This window comes from Saimiri boliviensis, chromosome X (genome assembly GCF_048565385.1).
Source record: "Saimiri boliviensis isolate mSaiBol1 chromosome X, mSaiBol1.pri, whole genome shotgun sequence".
NCBI lineage: Eukaryota > Metazoa > Chordata > Mammalia > Primates > Cebidae > Saimiri > Saimiri boliviensis.
Genome location: NC_133470.1, coordinates 119,964,676 through 119,990,726, shown reverse-complemented (window position 1 = coordinate 119,990,726; position 26,051 = coordinate 119,964,676). Strand labels below are relative to the sequence as shown.

Genomic DNA, 26,051 nt, shown 5'->3' with positions numbered 1-26,051 from the left:
ACTTCTTTTCTTTCAAAATAATCAAGGTGCTTATTCATATTCATTTCAATTTGAGGAAATACTTATTTTTCCTATGATCAGTGAAAAGTAACTTGCATTTCAATTCAAGTTGATACATTTCACTTTCAAGAGGTAATTAATATTTACTAGTTGAGTTAACTATATAGGCTTTAAATACTTTCCTCTCATAGTAGAAAGAAAATGAAAATCATTAGTGAAGTGTATAAAATGGATCATACTTTTTGAAGGAACCAGATTGAAGTTTCCAAAAAAAATGAAGTAAGCTTTTATGAAAAGATAAGTGAATTTAGTATTTACTCAGCATCTACTATGGACTTAACACTTAACAGTAGATAATCTAAAGCCAGATATATTTGTACGGGGACTGCAGAATGATAGATGATAAATATTTGAATGAATATTGTTTCAAATGTTTCACACACAGTGGTTTGCTGTGGAAAGATCTGTAGTACATTAGACAAATCCGAAGTTGGAGTTTAAAAGCTTAGGCTTTGTTTTGAGCACAACATATAATTTCTCTGTGATTGTTTCTTCATCTTTCAAATGAGATTACAGTGAAGATTAAATGAGATAACTAAATGAAACTACTGTGTAAAGTGACAAAATAATGTAATCTTAGCAGCACCTTATTTAATCTGTGCAACAACTCTGTGAAGTGAGTAGAGCGCAGCCTTCAGTCATTTCTCTGCCATTTATTAACTAAGATGGTTGGGAAAATTATCCATCTCTTCAGCTGTAAAATGATGAGGATCATACCTATTTTATGGGGCTGCTTTTAGGTTCAAATTACAGGCAAGCACTTTGTTAACAGTAAATCATTACACTAATTGGTTTTACTATTTTCCAATCACACATGAAATTGATGCAATCAGAATTCTGTAGATTATTTAAATCTTCTGTTGATTAACATGTGATATGCAGTTCAAGTTAAATGTCAGTTGAATCACCAAAACACATACATACTCACCACCCTATCCAAACCTACAAGCCTCCCAGCTTGCCTTCACTATTTTGGTTAAATTGTTATAAATTCCTAGATGAAAATTTCACTTATTCAAATGAAATAAAAAATACAAAACTCACACCTGTAATCTCAACATTTTGGGAGGCCAAGGCAGGTGGATCACTTGAGGCCAGGAGTTCAAGGCCAGTCTGATCAACATGGTGAAACCCTGTCTCTACTAAAAATACAAAAATTAGCCAGGCGTGGTGGCATGTGCCTGTTGTCCCAGCTACTCGGGAGGCTGAGGCACAAGAATCGCTTGAATGTGGGAGGTGGAGGTTGTAGTGACCTGAGATCATGCCACTACACTCCAGCCTGTGAAACAGCATGAGATCATGTCTCAACAAGAAAAAAGAAATATATATATATACATATATATATATATATATGTATAGCAATGTAAGTTATTTGAGAAATTTGGTATGAACAGTCTTCCCTGTGAGCACAGATCATAAAATCATAAATCAAGCAGACAAATAAGTATATGCTTACTTTTATGCTTACACTTATATGCTTACACTTGTAACTTAAAGTAAAACAAAGGAATTATGAAAGCATATGACAAAGACTAATTTCAAGATATCCTAATTTAAACTGCTTTTTAAAAGTATGTTTACCATTTTATCTGTCACGTAATTTAGAAACATGTTTATAAATTAATGTCCAAATCCCCTTAAAAGTTTTGTAATGCAGATCACCCAAAACAACAGAGTAAGAATCCTAGCCTACTAAAAAAGCAACACCACCTACATATAATGAAATATTAATACCATCTACGTAATCAAAGTTACACAGTGAATTTGGGCCATCCAACACTTTGGTAAAGTGTTGAATTCATCAAATGAATGTGTAATCCTTTACTTACTAATGCCAATATTCTTTAGAATAAGGTAATCTGAAGTAGAAGAGACAGAGCTTAGAATTTTTAAAATTTATCTCTTGTTATAAAGCAATGGACTTAAATAAGTAAATAAATTAGAAGAACCAGTCATTCAAACCACCAGAGTATTTGATTGAAATGTCACAAACTCTAACTTTCTGATACCCATTCTCCCAAAAATGTGTAACCTCCTGTCGATAGGAACAACCCACTGCAGGGATGTTTCTCGTGGAAAAAGGAAATTTCTTTTGCATTGCTTTCAGACCTAACTGGTTACAAGAAAAACCAAAGGCCATTGCACAATGCTGAAGTACTTTTTTCAAATTAAAAAATCTGAAAGTTGCTCTTAAAATCCATCATTTATTTTAAAATATGGATGAATGAGAAAGCACAGGTTTTCATAAACTGAATTCTTTTCTGCGATCTACAGACACTTCCCAATAAGAAAATCATAAGTAAACAAGTGCTATTATCAATATTTTTACAAAAAGTGGCATTCTTAGAATTTTTTATTGGCTAGAAGGTTTGCACAAACTAATCTGCCATGAATTTTGAAATATGGGTGAATAAATAATATTGCAAAAAAATGAGATTAGAGAGAAGTGGCAAGAAAGAATCTTATGTAAAACACAGAAAACATACAAAACATTTTTAAAACACATAAAAACATAAAAACAGAACTTGTACCTCAGATGATACTGGAGATTGTGGTGACATGTTAGCATTATCATTGTCTTGCTAAAATATAAAAATAAAAAGATGAAAGATGAAATTACAATACAAATGATGATTTAAACATACAAAAGGAAAATAAAAATTGTTTTGATCAAATAGTAAAGGAAGAATCTGGAATATACCATCCAGCACACTGACACTCTACATGTGGTCTGTGAACCAGCAGCATAGGGATCCTCTGAGAGTTTAGGAATGCAGAATCTCAGGCCTCACCCAAGATCTAACTAATCAGAATCTACATTTCAATGAGACCCTTAAGTGGTTTGAAATACAGTAATTTAAAGTTTGAAAAATATTATCTAAATATAATAGCAGTGATGTGTTATAAATCTGAGACATGTAAAGGAAGGCATGCAAAATCTCCATTATTCCAAATAACTTTCATCTGAAAATTTACATGTATCTAATAAGGACTTATTGATAATTACAAAGAATTTAATTTAATAAAACATTAAATGATCCATTATTTTTAAATGACTATTCTACTGCCAACCAAATATGAAAATTTTGACGTTTAACTTTGAATATGCACTCCACATAGAACATTTATTCATTCATTCAACAAATGATTACTGGCTACCTACTATATGTCAGACACTATGCTAGACACTGAGAGTATTGAAATTTAGTAAAATATCACCCGTTCAAGGATCTTTCAGTTGAGGAGAGAAATAGATTCACATATACAGGTAATACAACACTCTCGGTATAATACCGAACTATGTATGGCATATTATGAGGCACAGATAAGGGGCACTTGGGGGAATAGTGAAGATGGCGGAGAAAGCCAAGTTTCCTGAGAAAGTATAAATTCGGTAGAAAAAACTGAGTGTTTACCAGAAAGAGAAAGAAGGGAACAACAAGATGAGAGGAGAAGAACCAAAGCATGGAAGCAATAAATGTAAAGATGACTGCAGAAAACCTCTGAGCAGTTTTGTATTGCTGGGGTAAGGTGAAAGAAGAGCAAGTTTTGAATTAAGGTTGATATGGCAAGCAGAGGCTTGATAAAGGAGGATTTAAAATTGATCCTCTGAGTTGTGGGGAGAAATAATAGGTTTTTAAGCAAGGGAATGGCCTGATTGTATCTGTGTTCTTTGAAACGACCACTCTGGCTACAGTGAGAATGGACTAGGGAAAGGAAGAAGGGCAAGGAGGCTATTGCAGTAGTACAGGCAAGAAATGGATAAGGGCCTCTGCCAGAGCAGAAACAGTAGAAATAAAAGGGGAATGGATACAGAATATTTTAGTACAAATAAATAAACCAACAGTAAGTCTTGGCTACTGATTAGATATTGTGAAGCAGGCAAGAGAAAAGTGGGTATGAGGAGATAGGGAAAATGAAATGTTTTCTGTCAAAGGCAGATGGCAAATATTTTAGGCTTTGTGACAACTACAGTAGCTCCCCCTAATCCATGAGGAACATGTTCCAAGAATCTCAGTGAATGCCTGAAACCGCAGATAGTACCAAACCCTAAATAATACATGTGCTATGTTTTTTCCTATACATACATACCTATGATAAAGTTTAATTTATAAGTCAGGTATGATATTAACGTCAATAATTAATAATAAAATAGAACAATTATAACAATGTACTATAATAAAAGTTATGTAAATGTGGTTTCTCTCTAAGGGTCTTATTGTACTGTACTCACCTAATTTTGGACTGTGGTAGACCGCAGGTAACTAAAACCTTGGAAAGTGAAATGGAGAATAAAGGAGGACTACTATACTCAAAGTCTGCCACTGTAATGCAAAAGTAGCCATAGGCAAATGAGTATGACTGTTTTCTGATAAAATTTTATTTACAATCACATACAGTAGGCCAAATTTAGCCTCTGGGTCATAATTTGCCAGCCCCTGCTACAGCTGGATGATGGAAGGTGATTCCATTAACTCAGCAGTTCTCAACCTTGCTGGACATTAAACTCACATCGGAAACATTAAAAACTTCATTGCTCAGTCCATACCACATCATACCACATGTCAATTAAATTATAACAACTAGGGAGTGTGACCCAGGCGACAGTGTTCTCTAAAGCTCACCTGGTAATTTTAGTGTACAGTCAAAGTTGAGAGCCACTGCACAAACTGTTGCATATTAGTGAAAAAGTGGGTTTAGAAGCAAAAATTTTTTAAACTCAGTTTTGAACATATTTAGTCCTACTGCGTTTAAGAGATACATCCAGCAGAAATTCTAAGCAGGTAGAAAAGACAGATAAAAGATTGCAAGGGTTTGAAACTCAGGGGAGAGGTCTGGACTAGAGACAAATCTGAGAGGCTTCAGCAGGTACACAGGTGTTATTCACTGAAGCCTTGAGAGCTGGTGAAGACATGCTAGAGACCACACAGTGGGCCATTCTCTGGGAATAATATTTAAAGGGTAAGCTGGGATCTTGTGGAGCTGGTGCAATGGAAAGCTGGGGCAGGGGTACAAGAACTGATTGTGTTCATGCACAGGTAAATATTACCAAACATATCCATATAATACATGTAATTCAGGCTTGATCTTAAATACTAACCATGAAAATATGACCAGCTATAGCCATAACTGACTTTTATTAATCCCAGTAAATACTACTGGAGAGGCCATGGAGAGAAATCAGCATCTGAGCTGAGGGGCAGATCAATCATCTGGCTCTATTCAGTATTTTTCCCTGTGTGATTCTATATCCTAAAACTAAAGGCATTTTCAGAAGCCCTGCTAAGTACTCAACATCAAATTAAGTTTCAATCTCTCCAACCAAAAATACACGAAATTTAAGTATTTATGGTGATGAGAATATATCTTCTCAACAATGACAGGTTGCTGCATAGTTTGCACTGGTGTAGTAAAAAGGTTTATGGTAATGCACAAATTGTAGAAGTCTAATTTTAAATTTTAAAATAGTATGCAGAATTTATGGAAGGAGTTCCTAAACAAAGTTCCTAAAAAAGAATCTCAATTGACAACCAGGTTGATTTACAAAGATAAAAGACATGAAAGACAACACACTTACACTCATGGATTACAGGTCTAAGATGAATAATGATAAAATTCTAATGCTGAATTATTAGTAATTCCATTCTAAAGGACATATGTAAATTAAATGATTAAATTAATAATTGTATGATGATACACAGATGTTTTTATTGTTGGAAAAAACCCATGCATTAAGTCAATAACAAACTGAAAAATTGATTGCATTTTATCCTCACTGAGCCAACTTCATACGATAATTAAACATTTCCAATAACTATTAATATTAATCTCTTTTCTCACCTCATCATTTTCATTGCCACTTGAACTCTTCCTCATTGATTTATACTGAAAAAAATTTAAAACACATAATTTATTTTCCTTTGAACACATAAATTCTCTCATAAATTATGTACGAGGCTCTTTCATGTTTTGTTAGCTTTATTAAATTACCTGATATCAAATTTAAGTATATAACAAGTGTAAAAATCGTCCTACCACTGATAATTAACAACCATAATGCTCTCCATGTGCAAGGCATTGTTATAAGTACTTTACACAGATCAAGTAACATTTCTTTCCTAAGCCAAACTATTTCCCATTCATTAAGGTGTGCAATCTGAGAGTTGTCTTAGAATTTTCCTTTTCCTTAATTCAGTATATCCAATATTTCATCAAGTCAATTCTTTTTGTAATCTCTCTTTTTGTAATCTTACCTCTTCGGAATTCTCACAACTACCACCCTTTTCCAGGCCCTCGTTATCTTACACTTGGTCTATAATCTCACCATTCTAAGATGTCATCTATTATTAAGAAACCTACTGCTTTCAGGTTTAAAAACACTACATTAAATGTATCTATTAATTGTTTAATAATTATAATAATGATGAAAGTTAACGCTTGTATTAGTGCTTGCTATATGCCAGGCACTGACTTAAATGTCTTTACATGTATTTACCCATTTAATCTTCTTAACAACCCTACTACATAAGAACTATGTTTATATGTGAAAAAATACTTCTTAGGATCAAGAAAATACAATATGACAATCACTGGAACTCTTACTTCTGATTCTTCTTCACTGCAAATGATCCTGCAAATCAGTGGCAGATTAACCTTCCATTTACAACTCATGGCTGTGCTGTTGAAAAACCTACTAACTTTCGGATTATGTCCAGACTTCTTTGCCTGGCATTCAAGGTTCTATTTAATGGTCTCCTTTACATATGCAGCATTATATTCCATAACCCTTGAAAAAATAGATAATTGACCTGATAACCACAAACTGGGGGGTGAGCAGTATTAGGGATAATAAATACAAGACATATTGTTCCTCCACTCTCTCTCCTATGACAACTATCACTAATCTAGCAGCATGCTCTTTCCTGGTGATCTCATACAGAACCTCAATATGCCTTCAACCCAGTGTGCCAGAAAGCCACTGAATGAAATTGGCATATGTGAAAAAATCATATTTATCAGGCAAGACAATCACTGAAGTCACTTATTTTTTGTTTTAATCTATATGTCAATGAAACACTGATATTTGAGTGAATATGCTAATATTTATTAAGTGGTTCCTCTGTGGCAAGCATAATTCTAAGCACTTTTATTATTAAATAATTCAATAGTTATAACAATCACGTGAAGGAAAGTACAGGCACATCTCATCTTATTGAGTTTTGCTTTACTGCACTTCACAGATACAATATTTTTCTTTTTACAAATTGAGGGTTTGTGGACACCTAATGGTAGCCACTGAGCAGACCAGATTCTGCTCACTCAAAAGCCTTACTCCACTTCCTTAGCAACCACATCCAACAAACCCAATGTGGCTGGGTTTGAGAAATCTGATAAGTCAAAACTGAAGAAGATAAAAACACAAGAAAAAAAATCCACTGCCTTCCAAAAAAATGACCAAACAGGAAGCAGGTGAATCATAATGAGGTTTACATAATGAAAATGAACTGTACATTGCATAAGCATTGTCTTCTTATTTTACTTCTTTTGGCTGATTAACTTTGTAAGAAACAAAGAGGTTAGATCAAGTTTAAATTACTGTACTGCTCCTCTCACATCAAAGAATCAAGAGCTACTGAAAATGAAGACCACTCCTGCCTCTCCCATCTGGCTGGCTGGCTGGCAGATAAGGAAAAGAATTTGAATGTTGGTGAAGCAGGGTGGAATGATAGTAAAAGCTAGAGTAAACCCAAGCTGGCCCAAGGTCTCTGGAAAGCTACAAAATTCAGTTTAATCAGAGTATCAATTTCTTTGCTCCAGTGATTTTATTTATTGGGATACATAATTTTTTAAATGTGCAAATACAAAGTTTCAAAATCTGCAGAAAAGGTTTGTGGCAACCCTGTATCAAGCAAGTTTACTGGTACAATTTTTCCAATAGCACATACTCACTTCCTGTCTGTCAAATTTTGGGAATTTTCACAATATTTCAAACTTTCTCATTATTATCATTTCTGTTATGGTGATCTGTGATCAGTGATCTTTGATGTTACTACTGTAATTTTTAAGGGGTGGCTCAAATAACACCCATATAAGAAAGCAAACTTAATCAATACACGTGGTGTGTGTTCTGACTGGTCCACTAACCAGTTGTTACCTATCTCCCATTCCCTGACACACAATATGGTAATTAGGCCAATTAATAATCCCACAATGGCCTCTAAGTGTTCAAGTGAAAGGAAGAATATGTCTTTCACTTTAAATAAAAACCTTGAAATGATTAAGGTTAGTGAGGAAGACATGTAGAAAGCAGAGATAGGGTGGAGCTAGGCCTCTTGTTCCAATTAACTAAGCTGTGAATGCAAACAATTGTTGAAGAAAATTAAAAGTGCTACTCATTCCAATGAAGATAACAAAAATAAGAAAGTAAAACAGCCTTATTGCTAATATGGACAAAGCCTGAGTGGTCTGGATAAAATAGCAAACCAGCCACAACATTCCCTTAAGACAAAGCCTAGACCAGAGCAAGGCCCTAACTCTCTTCAGTCCTATGAAGTCAAGGTGATGAAGCTTCAGAAGAAAAGCTGAAAGCTGCAGGGGTTGGTTCATGAGATTGAAGGAAAGAAGCTGACTGCGCAACATAAAAGTGCAAGGTGAAGTAGCAAGTGCTGATGTAGAAGCTGAAGCAAGTTATACAGAAGATCTAGCTTGCTAAGGCAATTGATGAAGGTGCCTATAGTAAATAACAAATCTATGTAGACAAAACAGCCTTCTATTGGAAGAATATGACATCTAGGACTGTTGTATAGGGAGAAGTCAATGCCTGATTCAAAGCTTCAAAGCTTCAAAGAACAGGCTGACTCTTGTTAGGGGCTAATGCAGCTGCTGACTCTAAACTGAAGCCAATGTTCATTTAACCATTCCAAAAATCCCACGGCCCTTAAGAATTATGCTAAATCTATTCTTCCTGTGCTTTCTAAATAAAACCACAAAGCCTGGATGACAGCACATCTGTTTACAGTATGATTTGCTGAATGTGTTAAGCCCATTCTCAAGCTCAGAAAAAGATTCCTTTCAAAACGTTACTACTTATTTACAATGAGTCTGGTCAACCAAGAGTTCTGATGAAGATGTTCAAAGAGATCAATGCTGTTTTCATGCTGCAGTCCATGGATCAAGGAGTAATACCAACTTTCAAGTCTTACTATTTAAGTAATAACATATAAAGCTATTGTGGCCATAGATAGTGATTCTTCTGATGGGCCCCAGCAAAGTAAACTGAAAACCTCTGCAAATAATTCGTCATTCTAGATGCCATTAAGAACATTTGTGATTTATGGGAGGAGGTCAAAATGTCGATATTAACAAGAGTTTGGAAGAAATTCACTGTAATCTTCATGGATGAGAGGCTCAAGACATCAGTGGAGGAAGTAACTGTAGATGAGGTAGAAACAGCAGGAGAACTAGGAGTTTTTTGTTTTTTGGTTTTTGGTTTTTGGTTTTTTTAAACACGGTCTCACTTTGTCACCCCGGCTAGAGTACAGTGGTATGATCTCAGCTCACTGCAGCCTTGACCTCCTGGGCTCTAACGATCCTCTTGCCTCCACCCTCCTCAAGTAGATGGGGCTACAAAAAGAATTTTGAAAACTACACAAACAAATGGAAATTAAACAATATGCCCTGAATGACCAGTGGGTCAATGAAGAAATTAAGAAGGAAATTGAAAAATTTCTTAAAACAAATGATAATAGAAATACCACATACCAAAACCTATGGGATACAGCAAAACCATTATTAAGAGGAAAATTTATAGCTATAAATGCCTATATCAAAAAAGAAGAAAAACCTCAAATAAATAACATAATGATTCATCTTAAGAGAACCAGAAAAAGAAGAGCAAATCAAACCTAAAGTTAATAAAAGAAAAGAAACAGCCAGGTGTCATGGCTCACACCCGTAATCCCAACAATTTGGGAGGGTGAGGTGGGCAGATCACTTGAGCCAAGGAGCTCAAGACCAGCCTGGGCAACATGGCAAAACCCCATCTCTACAAAAAATACAAAAAATAGCTAGGTATGGTGGTGCCTGTAGTCCCAGCTACTCGGGAGGCTGAGAGATGTAAGGATGACTTGACCCTGAGAAGTCAAGGCTGCAGTAAGCCATGACACTACTGCACTTCAGCCTGAGAGAAAGAGTGAGACTCTGACTCAAACAAATAAACAAAAACAAAAGAAATAATAAAGATCAGAGCAGAAATAAATTTGAAATGAACAAAACAAAATATGAAAGATTAATGAAACAAAAATATGGTTTATTGAGATGATAAACAAAATTGACAAACCTTTAGTCGGATTAAGAAAAAAAAGGGAGAAGAGACAAATAGATAAAATCAGAGCTAGAAAAAGAGACATTACAACTGATATCGTAGAAATTCGAAGGGTCACTACTGTCTACTATGAGCAACTATGTGCCAATAAATTGGAAAACTTAGAGGAGAAGAACAAATTCCTAGACACGTAAAACCTAGCAAGACTGGATCATGAAGAAATCCAAAACCTGAATAGACCAATAACAAGCAATGAGATTAAATATGTAATAAACAGTCTCCCAGTAAAGAAAAGTGTGGAACCTGATGGCTTCATTGCTGAATTCTATCAAAAACTTAAGAAAAACTAATACCAATCCCACTCAAAGTATTCCAGAAAATTTGAAGAGGAGGGAATATGGCCAAACTGATTCTACAAGGCCAGTATTACCTAATGCTAAAACCAGGCAAAGACACATCCAAAACAGAAAAGTATAGGCCAAAATGTCCGATAAATATGGATACAAAAATCGTCAACAAAATAGTAGCAAAACTCAATTCAACAACATATTAAAAAGACCATTCATCATGACCAAGTGGTATTTATTCCAGGGATGCAAGTATGGTTCAACATATGCAAATCAATTATTGTGATACATCATATCAACAGAATAAAGGACAACAACCATATGACCATTCCAAATGATCCTGGACAAACATTTGATAAAATCCAACATTTCTTCATGATAAAAACCCTCTGATATGGTTTGCCTGTGTCCCCACCCAAATCTCATCTTAAGTTGTAACACACGATTCCCATGTGTCATGGGAGATAACAGTGAGAGATACCAGCGGGAGGTAATTGAATCATGGGGGCAGGTCTTTCCCATGTTGTTCTTGTGATAGTGAATAAGTCTCACAAGACCTAATAGCTTTAAAAAGAGGAGTTTTCCTGCACAAGCTCTCTTCTCTTGTCTGCCACCACGTGAGATGTGCCTTTCACCTTCCACCATGATTGTGAGGCCTCCTCAGCCACGTGAAACTGTCAGTCCAATAAACCTCTTTATTTTGTAAATTGCCCAGTCTTGGGTATGTTTTTATCAGCAGCATGAAAATGGACTAATATACTCTCAAAAAATGGGGTATAGAAGAAATATATCTCAACATAATAAAAGCCAAAACTCATAGCCTTTCCCCTAAGATCTAAAAGATGGCAGGGATGCACATTGTCACCACTGTTATTCAAAATAGTACTGGAAGTCCTACCTAGAGCAATCAGAAAAGAGAAATAAATAAAGGGCATCCAAATTGGAATGGAAGAAGTTGAATTATCCTTGTCTGCAGATGATATAATCTTGTATTTGGAAAAACCTAGACTCCACCAAAAGAAACAATAGAACTGATAAACAAATTGTATAAAATTGCAGGATACAAAATCAACATACAAAAGTCAGTAGCATTTCTACATGCCAACAGTGAACAATCTAAAAAAGAAATTAAAAAAGTAATCCCATTTACAATACTCACAAATAAAATTAAATACCTAGGAATTAACCAAACAAGTAAAAGATCTCTACAATGAAAACTATAAAACACTGCTGGAAGAAATTGAAGAGGACACACAAATATGGAAACATATTCCACATTCATGGATTGGAAGAAACAATGTTGTTCAAATGTCCATACTACTCAGAGCAATCTATAGATTCAATGCAATCCCTATCAAAATATCAATGGCATTAATCACAGATATAGAAAAATCAAGCCTAAAATTTAGAGAAAACCACAAAAGACCAAGAATGGCCAAAGCTGTTCTGGGAATAAGGAACAAAACTGGAGGAATCACATTACCTGACTTCAAATTATACTATAGATCTTTAGTAACCAAAACATTATGGTACTGGCATTAAAACAGACACACAGACCAATGCGACAGAACAGAGAACCCAGGAACAACACCACACACCTACGGTGAACTCATTTTCAACAAAGGTGCAAGAACATACACTGGGGAAAAGACAATCTCTTTAGCAAATGATGCTGGGAAACTGGATATCCATATGCAGAGGGAATGAAACTAGACCCCTATCTGTTACCATATACAAAAATCAAATCAAAATAGATTAAGGACTTAAATCTAAGACTTCAATCTATAAAACTACTATAAGAAAACATTGGGGGAAATCTCCAGGACACTGATCTGGGCAAAAATTTCTTGAGCAATACCCCATAAGTGCAGGCAACCAAAGCAAACATGGAGAAATGGGATCACATCAAGTTAAAAAGCTTCTGCACAGCAAAGGAAACAAGAAAGTGAAGGGGCAACCCATAGAATAGGAGGAAATATCTACAAATTACCCATCTAACATGGAATTAATAACCAGAATATAAGGAGCTCAAGAGATCTATAGGAAAAAAATAACTGGATTAAAACATGAGCAAAAGATGTGAATAGACATTTCTGAATAGAAGACATATAGATGGCAAACTGACATAGGAAAAGGTGCTCAGCATCACTGATCATCAGAGAAATGCAAATCAAAACTATAATGAGATATCATCTCACCCCAGTTAAAGTGGCTTTTAACCAAAAGCCAGGCAATAACATACTGGTGAGGATGTGGAAAAAAAGAAACCCTCATACACTGTTGTTAGGAATGTAAATTAGTAAAATCAATAAGGAGAACAGTTTGGAGGCTCCTCAGAAAACTAAAAATAGAGCTACCATACAATCCAGCAATCATACTGCTGGGTATATACCCCAAAGAAAGGAAATCAATATATCAAAGAGATATCTGCACTTCCATGTTTATTGCAACACTATTCACAATAGCCAAGATTTGGAAGCAACCTAAGTGTCCATCAACAGAAGAATGGATAAAGAAAATGTGGTACACATACACGTTGGAGTACAATTCAGCCATAAAGAAGGAGAGTCTATCATTTGCAACATGGACTGAAATGCAGGTCATGGTAAGTGAAATAAGCCAGGCACAGAAAGACAAACACCACATGTTCTCACTTAGGATATAAAAATCAAAACAATTAAACTAATGAAGATAGAGAGTAGAAGGATGGTTACCAGAGGCTGAGGAAGGGTAGTGGGGAAGTAGAGGGTAGGTGAGGATGGTTAATGGGTACAAAAAAATAGAAAGAATAAATAAGACGTAGTATTTGACAGCGCAACCGGGTGACTATAGTCAATAATAATTTAATCAGGCCAGGCACGGTGGCTCACGCCTGTAATTCCAGCACTTTGGGAGGCCAAAGAGGGTGCATCACAAGGTCAGGAGATCAAGACCATCCTGGCCAACATGGTGAAACTGCATCTCTACTAAAATTGCAAAAAATTAGCTGGGCATGGTGTCGTGTGCCTCTAATCTCTGTTACTCAAGAGGCTAAGGCAGGAGAATTGCCTCAACAGAGTCGGAGGTTGCAGTGAGCTGAGATCATACTCTAGCCTATGCAACAGAGTGAGACTCTGTCTCAAAAAAATAAATAAATAAAAATGATAATTTAATCATACATCTTAAAATAACTAAAAAACTATAATTTGATCATAACACAAATGATAAATGCTTAAAAGAATAGATACACATTCTCCATGATGTGATTATTACACATAAACTAATAATAATAATTTAATCATAGATCTTAAAATAACTAAAAAAACATAATTTGATCATAAGGCAAATGATAAATGCTTAAAAGAACAGATATATCATTCTCCACGTGATTATTATACATCGTATGCCTTTCAAAATATCTCATGTATCCCATAAATATATACATCTACTATGTACCCACAAAAATTAAAAATTCAAAATAAAAGATGTTTAATGAAATACTTCCTGGCATAATGAATTTCACTGAAATATAGTTACTTTATTTTGGCTATAAGAACACTAAATTTTATATACTAGAAAAGTAATCTATATATAATAGTGGCCTTGGAATTTTAAAAGAGTTGATGTAACTTTCCTACCATGATTTACTTACTAACTTAACTTGATCCAATTTGTCTTCTTGCTCACATAATCTAGCCAATATGTTGAAACAGTTTTACTTAATTTCAGGCCCTTCCTTGAAAAAAATACTATCCAAAACTAGCCTTGGAAACTAAGAAGAAATAGAGTTGGATTTCTTACACTTACACACACACACACACACACACACACACACACACAATAAATACACTGAATAACCATGACAAATAATTTACCATGAGACAGAAACAAAGAAATGCTATGCCTCAGTCATTTTTATGTATTAGGCTAAAGTTGCACAAAAGTTCTGTACATTTTATAACATAGCAAAACCTAAAAGAGCCACCACTGAACAAGCTCAGTGATAATCTGATACGAACCTCGAGTGTAGTGTATTTTACTGTTTAATGATCCAGATTAACATCAATAATACAACCTACCAATAGCCCTTTCAATTATCGGAGATAGGTGATTAAGAGAAATCTCCTTTTTGGAGAAAGTCACTTCATAGAAGCTGCTGATAGTTTAGTCATGAAAATACTGACAATTCTAAATAGTAGTGTTGATTTAATTTAGGAAATTGTCAATTTTATATTTTCTTGACATCTTAGGAAAAAACTAGTGACATACTCATTTTACTATGTCCTAATACTGACATCTTTTGACGATTTAGGAGAATTACACATCTCTTTAAAACTTGCCAGTGACTGAAGCTTATCTTTGCACCTAGTCTATTAAGGAAAAAATTAACATTTGTTGAATGATGATCATGTAATGTGCACTTCAAATATTATCTCATTTGATCTCCTTTAATAACTTTCTAACTAATTTATAGATGGTATGTTTATTTTATAAAAAATAAAATACCAATGAATGATGCTATTAAACCAAATAATTATGTTTTTAAAATGCTCACTGTGGCCTCTATTAAGACATCTTGAAAGGTCCACTTAAGTTACTGTAGAATATTTTTTTAAAACGGTAAAATTGGACCAGAAATGTCAGTAATCTCATCACTTTGGGGGGGCCTAGGTGGGAGAATCACTTGAAGCCAGGAATTCAAGACCAGACTAGACAACATGGTAAGACCTTGTCTCTTATAAAAAATTTAAAATTTTGCAGGGCACTGGGGGAAATGCCTGTAGTTCTAGCTACTGGGGAGGCTGAGACAGGAGGATAACATGAGCCCAGAGTATGGCCTGAGCCTAGACATTTGAGGCTGCTGTGTGCTATGATCATGCCATTGCACTGCAGTCTGGGCAACAGAGAGAGACTCTGTCGCAAAAAAAGAGAGAAAGAGAGAGAGAGTAATAAATTAAAAACTGTTAAACTGTGTTTGACAGAGAGAGAGAGACTCTGTCTCAAAAAAGGAAGAAAAAGAGAAAGACAGAAAGAAAGATAAAGAAAGATAGAAAGAAAAAAAGATAGACAGATAGATTAAAAACCAGTAAAATTGTGTTTGTTTGACCATGTTTGCTGATTTGACATTAGGCTAAACACAGTAGATAAAGAGGCAACACGGCCCAGGCTTTGGGTTCAAATCTCAACTTTGCTACTTATTACTAAAGTAACCTGAAGAATACTAGTTTGCATCTCTGTGCCTTAATTTCATCATCTGTAAAACAGAAATAATCATAACTATGCTCATCTCATAGGATCATTATGAAGATTAAATGAGTTGACCTTTGTAAAGTCTTAGGACAGTGCCTGGCACGTAGTAAGTGCTGTGCAAGTGTTTTGACAAACAGTCAGAATTGGTATTGTTACTATGAGAAAGGAAAACTGGTTTTGTTATACGACAATATTGGTAGTATACTAGGAATTTGCATTGTTATACTACAATAAAGGAGATTGAATAAATATCAAACTTCTTTTATTATTTTGAAATACTACTAAAATTTCACCCATATCATCAATCATTCACTAAGTTTTATCAACAAGCAAATTTTATTCAGTGTCTTTGATCAAGGTCCAATGAACTAAAAAGGGAAACTTTAAAATAATGCTAGAATGTAAACACAAGTACAGATGTATAAAGGGCTGGGGTAAATAAACTTTCAGTTATTGACCAGGGAGGGTTCTACTTATAATGTCCTTCCCCTTTTCCTCATGTCTTCTGTTTCTTCATTATCTCTCATATTGACCAAGTAATGTCAGACTCATTAAAAGGACTCAGTACGTATTTGTTGAAGGCTTAAATTTATCACAGATTCACTAAGACATATAACATTTTTGTTTTAGTCATATGATACTATTTCCAAATGTATGTTACACACCTGCATATAGAAACAAATAAATGTGCATACAGACTTATTTCTACCAGAGGAAAACAGAAAACATAATCCTATTTATTAGTGATATAAACTTGAAATGACCTACAATGTAGACTAGCACTATGTGTTTAGATAAAATTACTATTATCATCTAATAATAATTAGGCTTTGGGAAATATAAAAGATGTTCAAAGACAACAAAATTTGCTATTCATGGAGCAGAAGCTTGTTTGTATCCTTCATTTGAGTCCAGAAATGAATTCTGGCTAGTATTGAAAATTATTCTGAATTCTAATGATTGGCTTCTAAAGACCTCAAACACAAATAGACAATAATACAATATTTACAAAGGTGTACACAGTAAAATTTCATTAAAACTCTGCTAACTAGAAATTTGGGATAATTCAGATGATCTGAGCTTTTATTTTTGCTAAAAGACCCTCAAGCAATCTACTAAGGTAACAAGAAGAAAAAAATTGAAAAATCTGACCTCAAGCATTTTTAGAACTACATAAACAGCACTTATTTACATAGGAACAGTTAAATCATAATTGTAAATCTCTGCCAACTATTCATTGAAACAAATCCAATGAAAGACTTTTCCTAGACAATTCTTTCAAAACATACTACATATTGCTACAACTAGCAGTGCAGCAAACATTCATCTATCTTGTAAAGTATTTGGTAAATCATAATTTATATTTATCTACTCAATAACTCTGAACTACTGAAGGCTTATGGATATAATTAGATCGTATTACCACATACATGTGAGAAATCAAAATAACACATTTACTACATTTAACTAGAGAGTTACAATCTACCTTATTAACTCAAAACAAAACTGATAAAATAAAAACTAATAATTACAAAGTAAATTTTAAAACTTTAATATAGAGTACCTTGAAATAGTCTTTTCTAATCTGTTTACTCCGCCTCCTTTCTTCACTCTGCCAGATTATAGGGTGAGATTCTGGCCACGGTTGTTCATCTATTTGATCCTTCTGATTTTCTAAGGGCTGCAAGGAGACAATTTCTGTTAATTAAATAAAAGAGAACAAAATAATGGATACAATAGTAATTCAATTTCTTCTTACCTGCCATGTGAGGGGTGATAATGGTGAATTAACTTCATCTGCTGAGACACTAAAAAATTAAAGATGCTTTAATACATTAAAATATTTAGAATAAATTCTTAAATATATATTATGAACATTATTATGTTTTCTTTAAAAAAAAAACCAAAATTGTAAATAATTTACTCATGTCTACACTTTGGCCTAATTACATAAAACTTAAAATAGACAGAAACATATTTAATTTTCTAATACCTCTTGCTCCACGGGAAACATCAAAATGCATTTATTCTATGTATACCCTATGCATGGGTCTACTCTAAGGAATTCTCAGAGGCTAAAATAGTGAAATATCTAAAGACAGGAGTATATTAAAATAATTAACAAAAACTAATAATTTATTTTGTCTAAATCCCAAAGAGCTCAAGGGAATAATTCTTTTTGCCTACAGAATTACTGATTATGGGCCTTAACCTGTTCACACTAACAAAACAGGGGCTATGAAGGAAATTATTTTCATCTAATTTTTTGTTGTTGTTGAGATAAGACAGACAATGCATTCTATTGTTAGATGGCAATTTTGATCAAGGAGTTCCTTTGGAAAATTATATAAACAAAATGTCCTCTGAAGCTGCTATAACTTAACACTATTGTGGAACTTCTGTACAGTACAATAACCAAAAAATATAAAAATTAGAGATAAAGAATCCAATTTTTAAAATCTGTAGAACACGATTATCCAAAAGAAAAAGACAAAAAAAAATATCATTACAAGAGGTAAGGTTACTAAAGAAAAACATACAAAAGTTAATAGCTTTCCTATACATCAACTATAATGAGTTAAAAGACATTAGGAAAAACACTATTGATAAAAGGAAAGAAAAGTATAACATACCTAGGAAGAAACTTAACTATACTTATACAAGATGTATATAAAAAAAACTAAAAATGTCTAGTAAGAGACTTGAATAACCATAAGGTTTTTGGATAGGTTAAGTATTACAGGTATAACTTCTCTTTCAATTTAATTAATAACTGAAATGAACTGTAATAATAATTTTTTTGACTCAAGAACTATTTTTTGGTTTGTTTTAGAAATTTGACAAAGGAGTTTCAAAGTTAATTTGGAAGAATGGATAATCAGGAAGAGAAAAGTTCCATTAATAAAGGGGACTTCTCTGCCCTCTCTTTCTACTAGCTCCAGAATCTACAGACTTTTCAATGGAAGAGGAGTACAGGACCACAAGTAGTATAACTTCTGAAAAAAATGACATTTAAAATCACTGTGAAAGTAATGGCTTATATAACAAGTAGTAGAGAGACAACTGATTGACCACTTCTAAAATATACTCAGAAAGAAAGAACAAAAAAGGGGAAAGAGGAGACATGGTGAAAAAAAGGTAGAGGAGGGAGGAAGAAAATTAGATTCCTTACCTGATACCAAATATCAAAATGAAAGGTTAAAAGATTTAAATATAAAGAAGAAATAAGAAAAGTATCAAAAAAATACAGGCAGTAATTTTTTAAATATCGGAATAGAGAGAGCCTATCGGAGAAACAATCAAAATTAAATACTAACAAATACGAACACATAAAATGTAGAAACTAGACTTTGCTCATGACCAAGATAGATTAACAGTGACCAGATTTATATCCTGACTGAAAAAACTATAAGAATGGCAAAATATATAAAATTATTCCTTCTATGACATTGAATATTTGAATATCAGGCAAAAAATGACATTATCCTTTAGAGATGAGTAACAAGGTGAATTCTGGAACCGAGTCAGGTTGCTGAATGAAAACAGTTTCCAGCCCACAGCCTAGGAGGAAAAACAAAGCAGAGTCTAGCAGGCCCAGAATTCAGGAGACAGAACTGGAGCTAGGGAGAAAAGGGCAGAGTGAGTTCACAGCACACAGCAACAAAGAAAAGGGCAATGCACAGAGAAAGGAAAGAGATCTACAGAGGCATCCTTCAAATTTTCATCTGAGTGTACTGATCATTGAACATGTATGTGAGGAAACTACCCCAGGCAGAAGGATAAAATTACCCCCAACGATTAGAGGGAATAATTCCCAGATTCTCAGAGGGCCAGGAGTAGTACCAATTCCCACCAGCTAGACTGGAAAACCTCATAATTCACAGAACATCCAGTAGAGAAAGGTCTTGCCTCATTAAGGGGACAATTTTTTTCCTAGACTAAAGCTGCACTGGTCCCACATAAAAAAATTATAAAACCAAGCCCTAAAATATCAAATTATTTCCCAGTAATTTAACTGTATCCCAGAACAAAAGTCAAAAATATGTACAATAGTATTACAATATCCACACTCAAGAAGGTAAACTACTCAATGTCTGCTATTCAATCAAAAATTCAACCAAGCAATGTTCAGGAAGCTAAAGGAAAAGACCGAACATGGTAAGTACAGACATAATCAAACTTCTAGAAATAAAAAGTACAACATCTGACATTAAAATAAACTGAGTGGAATTAACTACAGATTAGACATTTCACAAGAAATTACCAGTAAACACAAAAGCAAAGCAGAAAGACTAGCCAAAACCCAACACAGACAGAAAAATATTTAAGAATGAAAAGACCATCAGCATTCTGTGGCAAACTTCAAGTGGCCTAATATATGTACATATAACTGGAGTTCCATAATAGAAGAGGTCAAATGATAGAAAATATATTTGAAGAAATAAGGACCCCAAAACCTCAAATGTCATGAAAATAAACCTACATATTCAAGAAGCTCAATGAACTCCAAAGGAAAGTAACATGAAGAAAACTACAACAAGATATATCATCATCAAATTACTTAAAACAAGTGATAAAGAAAAAATGTTACAAACACCCAGAGGAAAAAGGACACATTAGACACAGTAAAACGAAGAATATTCTCATAGAGAACAATACAATCCAGAGGATGGTGGAGAAATCTCTTTAAGGTACTCAAAGAAAACTAAAATGTCAACCTAGAATTTTATATGAGCCAAAATATCTTTCAAAAATGAAGGTGAGCTGGGCACGATAGCTCATGTCTGTAATCCCAACACGTTGGGAGGCCAAAGAAGGAGGATTCCTTGAAGCCAAGAGCTCAAAACCAGCCAAGGCAACATTGAGACCCTGTCTCTACAAAAAAATAATTTTTTTTAAGTTGGCTAGGTGTGATGATACATGACTGTAGTCCCAGCTACTTGGGAGGCTGAGAGGTGGGAGGATTGCTTGAGCCCAGGAAGTTGAAGCTGCAGTGAACTGTGATGGTGCCACTGCACTCTACCCTGGGAGAGGAGCAAGATGCTGTTTCTTTAAAAAAAAATGTTCTTTAAGACTTTTTCAGACATTCAAAAGCTAAAAGCATTCAATCAACAGACTAGTAGTAAAATTATGTTAAAGTCTCTTTTAGGCAGGACGAAAATGATGTACATGTAAAAACGAATCTACACAAAAAAATAAAGGGCACTGGAGATAGTAACTAAGGGATTTAACACATAAAAGCATTATTCTAATTATTTAAATGTTCTTAAGAAGTAACTGTTTAAAGTAAAAATAATAACAACTTGTTATGTTATATATAACAGATATATAAAAGTAAAATGTATGACAACACACTAAGGCTAAAAAGGAAGAAATGTAAGTATTGTTGTAAGGTTTTTACATGATACATGAAACAGCATAATAGCCTTGAAGATAGACTGTGATAACCTAAATATCATACTTTAACCCCTAAAACAACCACTAACGTAACAAAAAGCAAATATGCCCACAAAAGAAATAAACAAAAATTTTAAAATATAATTCAAAAGACAACAGAGAAGGAGGAAAAACAAAAAGGATGGAACAGAAAGAAAATATGCAGCAAACCTCAAAGTATCATTAATTACAAAAATATAAATGATTTTTAACACTGCAATTAAAAGGTAGATTGTCGGATTCAATAAAAAAACAGGAAGATACAACCATATGCTAACTACAAGAAATGTACTTTCTCTACAAAGACACAAATCAGTTAAAAATAAAAGGATGGAGAAACATGCATCATGCTAACACTAAACAAAATAAAGCTGGACTGACAATATTAAAGTCAGAAAAGTAGGCTTCAGAGCAGAGAATATTACCAAGTATATAAAGAAAAGTCATTTCAGAATGACAAAGGTACAAATTCACCAAGAGGACAATACAATCCTAAACATTTGTATATCTAATAATAGAGCTTCAGAATGTATGAAGGAAAAATGATAGAACTACAAGGAGAAAGGTAAATCTACAATTAGTGTTGGAGATTTCAATAACCTTCTCTTACTAACTGATAGAACAAGAAAACAAAAAATAGGCAAGGTATTGAAGATTTAAACAGTACTATCAACCAACTTAACATAGTTGACATTATACAAGACTCTAAACAACAGATGCAGAAAACATTTTTTGCCAAGTTCCTACAGAATTTTTACCATGACAGACTATAATCTTGGCCATAAAAAAAAATCAATAAATTTGAACAATAAAAAGTACTTCTGACTACAAGAGATGCAAACAAGCAAGTTACAAAAGAAGCCATATAGATAGGCAATAAATACTTGAAATAATACTCAACATCACTAATCACTGGAATGAAAAATAAAACATTTTGATATAATTTGTTCTTTTTAGATTGGCAAAGAATAAATAAATTGATAATGGATAGTGTTAACAAGTATGGAAGTAAAGCTATCCATGTGTTACTTGTGCAAATGCAAACATAAAAATTTCTGGAGACAATATATCAAAAGTTTTAAATGTACATTCATTTTTTTTAATTTTTTAATTTATTTATTTTACTTCAGGTGTATACTATATCTGGCATTTCTCATGTTATCCCTCCCCACCTCCTGTTGTCTCTCCCCTAACCCACCAACTGTCCCCAGTGTGTGATGCTCCTCTCCCTGAGTCCACGTGTTCTCGTTGTTCAACACCCACCTATGAGTGAGAACATGTGGTGTTTGGCTTTCTGTTCTTGTGTCAGTTTGCTGAGAATGATGGTTTCCAGATTCATCCAAGTCCCTACAAAGACACGAACTCATCGTTTTTTATGGCTGCGTAGTATTCCATGGTGTATATATACCATATTTTCTTTGTCCAGTCTATCCTTGATGGGCATTTGGGTTGGTTCCAGGTCTTTGCTATTGTGTATGTTCATGTTTTAATTCATCAATAACAATAAATGCTTAATGCCTTTAAGTATTTAAGTTAAGAAAATAATACAAGTGGACCAGGCATGGTGGCTCACACCTGTAATCCTAGCATTTTGGGAGGCTGAGGCAGGTGAATCACTTGAGGCCAGGAGTTCAAGACCAGGTTGGCCAACATGGTGAAATCTCATCCCCACATCACTGCACTCCAGCCTGGGTGACAGAGTGATAACTCTGTCAAAAAAAAAAAAAAAAAAAAAAAAAGACAGACAGACAGAAAAAGAAAGAAAGGAAGAAAAGAAAGAAAGAAAGAAAGAAAGAAAGAAAAGAAAGAAAATACAAGTGTACAGAATATATAAAGTTCATCGAAATTTAAATTTAGATTTAGTGGGTATATAAAAACCATCACGATAATATTAAATGAAAAATGCAGATTACTAAACAGTATACTTAGTGTGATCTCATTTTTGTTAACAGAAAGTACATGAGCTTTTTTTTTAACAGAAAGTACATGCGTTTTGATGGGTACAGCAAACCACCATATCATGTGTATATTTATGTAATAAACTTGTACATGTATCTGTACATGTATCCCAGAACAAACTACCATGGCACATGTATATCTATGTAACAAACTTGTACATGTTCTACACATGTATCCCAGAGCTTAAAGTGTATACAAAAAAAGAAAAAACAAGGTCATGTAATACTTCTTAATATCAGAAAAAGAATACCCCCAAAGCTATTTCCCTTTTGAAGAAAAAAGGAGGTGAGAATTGAAAAAGGAAGGGCTGAGATACAAAAGAAAGGAAAAATAAGAAAGTCTACCATAGTAACAACTATAGTTTAACAACTAATAACATATGTGACACTTTCTGTGTGCTAATCACTGTCATAAGCAATTGACTACATTAATCAATTTCATCCTTACAGTAACCATGAGGTAGACACTGTTATTAATTGTGTTTTACAGAAGGGGTAAATGTTGCTCAGAGTAAGCTAAATAACTTTCCCAAGAGACAGATCCAGGATCCAAACTCAGACAGTATCATTCTATGAGCCTGAACTCTTAACCACTACACTAATCTACCTCTTTATAGGAAGAAAGGTAAGTAGAAAGAAATAATCAGAGAGCTAACATTTACTAAGCATGTAGGTGCCAGGCACTAGGGCTGATTTTAAAGCCTATCCAAAGCCTCACATCTCATACGTGCTAAAGATGGGACTCTGACCCAAATCTGCCTGACTTCAAGACCCACGCTCTTTCAACTGTACCCTGATACTTGGCCAACCAGTTTCCCAATAGTTTATCACAGATTTCTTGTATGTTTACAATGTCCCAGAGCTAACAATGTCTAGCTGATTGTTAGAAGTGGCTAGAAATCTTTGGAAAGTAGTCCACTGAGATCACTTCTAGTAAAAAGCTGTCTAGGCATTTCAGGGAGACTGACCATTCATACTCAAAACCTAAGTACCCAGAATTTTTCCAGTGTTCTCCTACAAATCTACATGCTACCGAATGCCAACAACAGGCAACCCATTCTTATTAATCATGGATTTGTATATTCAAAAGCCATATTTCAAAAAATGAACACACCGAAAACTGCAATATATTAAAACGTTAATCATGCTGGGTGCGGTGACTCATGCCTGTAATCCTAGCACTTTGGGAGGCCAAGATGGGCAGATCACTTGAGGTAAGGAGTTCAAGACCAGCCTGGCCAACATGGTGAAATTCCATCTCTACTAAAATTACAAAAATTATCTGGGCATGGTGGTGCATGCCTGTAATCCCAGCTACTTGGGAGGCTGAGGCAGGAGAATCACTTGAACCCAGGAGGCGGAAGCTACAGTGAGCCTAGAGTGTGCCACTGCACTCCAGCCTAGGCAACAGACAAGATTCCATCTCAAAACAAACAAACAAACAAAAATATCAATCATTAATCTCATGATGGCTGGGACTATGTCTCTCTTGATCACTATTGTGTCTCCCAGTACACAACACAGTTCCTGGCATTCAGCATTTCAACATATTTTCCCAACTTATTCACTCAATGAATATTTATTGAGTACCTACTATGTGTGCCATGCATTGTGTTAATTGGAAAGATACTGCAGAATAGAAAATAAAGTCTGTAATCTCATAAAATTTGCATTGTAGTGTATCCACTGGGTAGTGGGATGCTGATAAAAAACAAACAAGTACAGAAGTATATATTTAGAATGAAAAATGGTGTTAAATTCTATAAAGAAAAATAAAGCAAGGTGTGGGAAATAGAGACAAAGGAGTTGGGGAGGCATGCTCTTACATATGTTATTCAGAGAACACTTTGCTGATGAAGTACCATTTAAACAGAAACCTGAATGTACAAGATTAAGACATATGGCTGGCGGGAAATCATTCCAGGCAGAGGCAAAAATAAAAATCCATGGGGGATGGGGAGAATGCCTGGTCTGCTGAGATTCAACAAGGAGGCCAGTATAGATAGAAGAGGAGTAACCAGGGAGAGAAAGAAAAGACAGGTTTTGAAACCAAATACAGGGCATTATAAGCCTTAAAGCACTCTAGTTTTTATTCTGAATGACATGAGAAGTCAGCAGAGAATTCTGAAGACAAACGATATTATCTGACTTACGTTTTCAAAATATCAATCTGATGCTTTGTGGGAAACAGAGTAAACGAAAAGTAGGATAGAAAAGAGACCTGCTAAGAGGCTGCTGTAATAACTGAAGTAAGAGATAACTAGGACTAGGAAAGTAGGAGTGGAGGTGGTAAGACATGATCACATTCTAAATATATTCTAAAGTAGAGCAACAAGATTTACTAATGGATTAGATATCAGGTGTGAGAGAATGAGACAAGTTAAGGATGACTCTGAAGTTTTGAGATGACCAGCCAGAAGGATGGAGTTGACATTTTCTGAAATTGAGAAAAATGTAGGAGGAACAAGTTTAGGGGTACAACAGTAACATTAAGAGTCTAGTTTTGGAAAATAATGTTTGACATGCCTAATATGCATCTAAGTGGCAGTGTTGGGTATGTAACAGGTTATATAACCCTGCAGAGTGTGTGTGTGTGTGTGTGTGTGTGTGTGTGTGTGTGTGTACATACACATGTAAATATATGCAAATGCAAATATTCATATGGAAAATGCAAATGCAAATATTCATATGGAAAAA

At 34.4% G+C, this 26,051-nt stretch overlaps 1 protein-coding gene, 1 non-coding gene and 1 pseudogene across 12 annotated transcripts in view; 1 reads left to right on the top strand and 2 right to left on the bottom strand.

The window, feature by feature from the left end:
* Nucleotides 1-26,051, bottom strand: part of LRCH2 (leucine rich repeats and calponin homology domain containing 2) — a 174,185-nt gene that overhangs the window by 84,044 nt on the left and 64,090 nt on the right. For 10 of the 11 annotated variants that reach the window (XR_012515668.1, XR_012515665.1, XR_012515670.1 and 7 more), the window contains 4 exons: nucleotides 17,720-17,768; nucleotides 17,525-17,641; nucleotides 5,902-5,946; nucleotides 2,592-2,642 (listed from right to left, as the gene is read on the bottom strand). Coding sequence is in view for 1 of the 11 variants with exons in the window: in XM_003935833.4 (XP_003935882.1) it covers nucleotides 2,592-2,642; nucleotides 5,902-5,946; nucleotides 17,525-17,641; nucleotides 17,720-17,768 (262 nt within the window). In the remaining 10 variants the exon portion in view is untranslated. The remainder of the gene's footprint in view (nucleotides 1-2,591; nucleotides 2,643-5,901; nucleotides 5,947-17,524; nucleotides 17,642-17,719; nucleotides 17,769-26,051) is intronic. The other variant, XR_012515673.1, reaches the window with a different exon arrangement.
* Nucleotides 2,084-2,212, bottom strand: LOC120361959 (small nucleolar RNA SNORA35). The gene has a single exon (XR_005577984.1). It is a non-coding gene; the product is annotated as a small nucleolar RNA SNORA35 (small nucleolar RNA).
* Nucleotides 6,974-7,541, top strand: LOC120361802 (thymosin beta-4-like; annotated as a pseudogene).